We start from the raw sequence: 1034 nt of genomic DNA, 5'->3' as shown, positions 1-1034 counted from the left end.
GAACCTCAAAGAAGTGAAAGAGACGTTGTTATGAAGAGTGGGCCAAAATTCCTCCCCAACAATGCGAAGGACTGATAAAGTCATACAGATAATGATTACTCCAAATTATTGCTGCTAACGGTGGTTCTCCTAGCTAAGGAATCATGGGGTGTGCTTAGTTGTTTGCAGGACTGTATAATGTCCTGTGAAAATTCTTTCACATGACACAGCATATCACCACGATTCCTATTGAATTGAAAGAAAAAAGGTTTTTCTCACTGGGACTGTAGCCTAATTTATGTATCTTAAATGCTTTACTGTGTCTTTATTGTTTTTTTCTTGGTTGCAGTTGCAAGGGGAAAAGAAATTTTGCTTGCAAAGAAAACCAATAGGCTGTCTAGGTCATTCAGTTCCATAAACATTAATGACTAACAAAGTAAGTTAAATAAAGTCCCTAAGCTCCACCATGCAGACTCAGCAGGTTTCATGAAGTTTGAAAAACAGCATGGGATGAATTTTAGTTTGCTTACCAAAACCAAACCTACGTATTCTTTCTAGCAGAAGGTATAAAGACCCTCTCTTCTTCAGAGTTTCATGTTCCTCGATTCCACCTGGCAAACAAAAAAAAAGAAAAGAAAAATTAGACAATGACAGATCCTGTTGTCCTCAGGTGACCTCCTGTTTACTTCCTTCCTTTTCAAGCTACTCTACTCTGCAACTGATGGGTAATGACAGAGTTTCAAAGAAAACACAAGACAGTCACAGTTAGAGTGAGTCCACTTACCAGACGTGTGCCCCTGTCGAGAGTGTGTGTGCATGTGTGTGTGTTGTGTCAGGTCTATCGTCCTGTCAATCTGGAACATGCGCAGGTCTTCCTCATCTAATGCGATGTCACCCCAAAATACAGCTGGAAGTAAGAGAACATTTTCCAGTTATTATCAAATCCTAATACTGTTATAAAAACTCCTTAAAAACTCCTTTGTCCCACACGCCATCAGACTGTTTAACTCCTCACTGGAGGGGAGAGGGAGGAGAAACAGGGGGACAAGGGAGGG

General features: G+C 40.6%; 1 protein-coding gene across 2 annotated transcripts in view; it reads right to left on the bottom strand.

The window, feature by feature from the left end:
• The window catches only part of tll1 (tolloid-like 1), a 56865-nt gene that overhangs the window by 35681 nt on the left and 20150 nt on the right, over positions 1-1034 (bottom strand). For both annotated transcript variants that reach the window (XM_005727007.1, XM_013909245.1), the window contains 2 exons: positions 764-886; positions 510-590 (listed from right to left, as the gene is read on the bottom strand). In XM_005727007.1, the coding sequence (XP_005727064.1) occupies positions 510-590; positions 764-886 (204 nt within the window). The remainder of the gene's footprint in view (positions 1-509; positions 591-763; positions 887-1034) is intronic.

Source organism: Pundamilia nyererei, unplaced genomic scaffold (genome assembly GCF_000239375.1).
Source record: "Pundamilia nyererei isolate P.nyererei 1_Seehausen unplaced genomic scaffold, PunNye1.0 scaffold00022, whole genome shotgun sequence".
NCBI classification, from domain to species: domain Eukaryota; kingdom Metazoa; phylum Chordata; class Actinopteri; order Cichliformes; family Cichlidae; genus Pundamilia; species Pundamilia nyererei.
The sequence above is the reverse complement of the archived record's forward strand: the minus strand, read 5'-3'. Positions and strand labels throughout refer to the sequence as shown.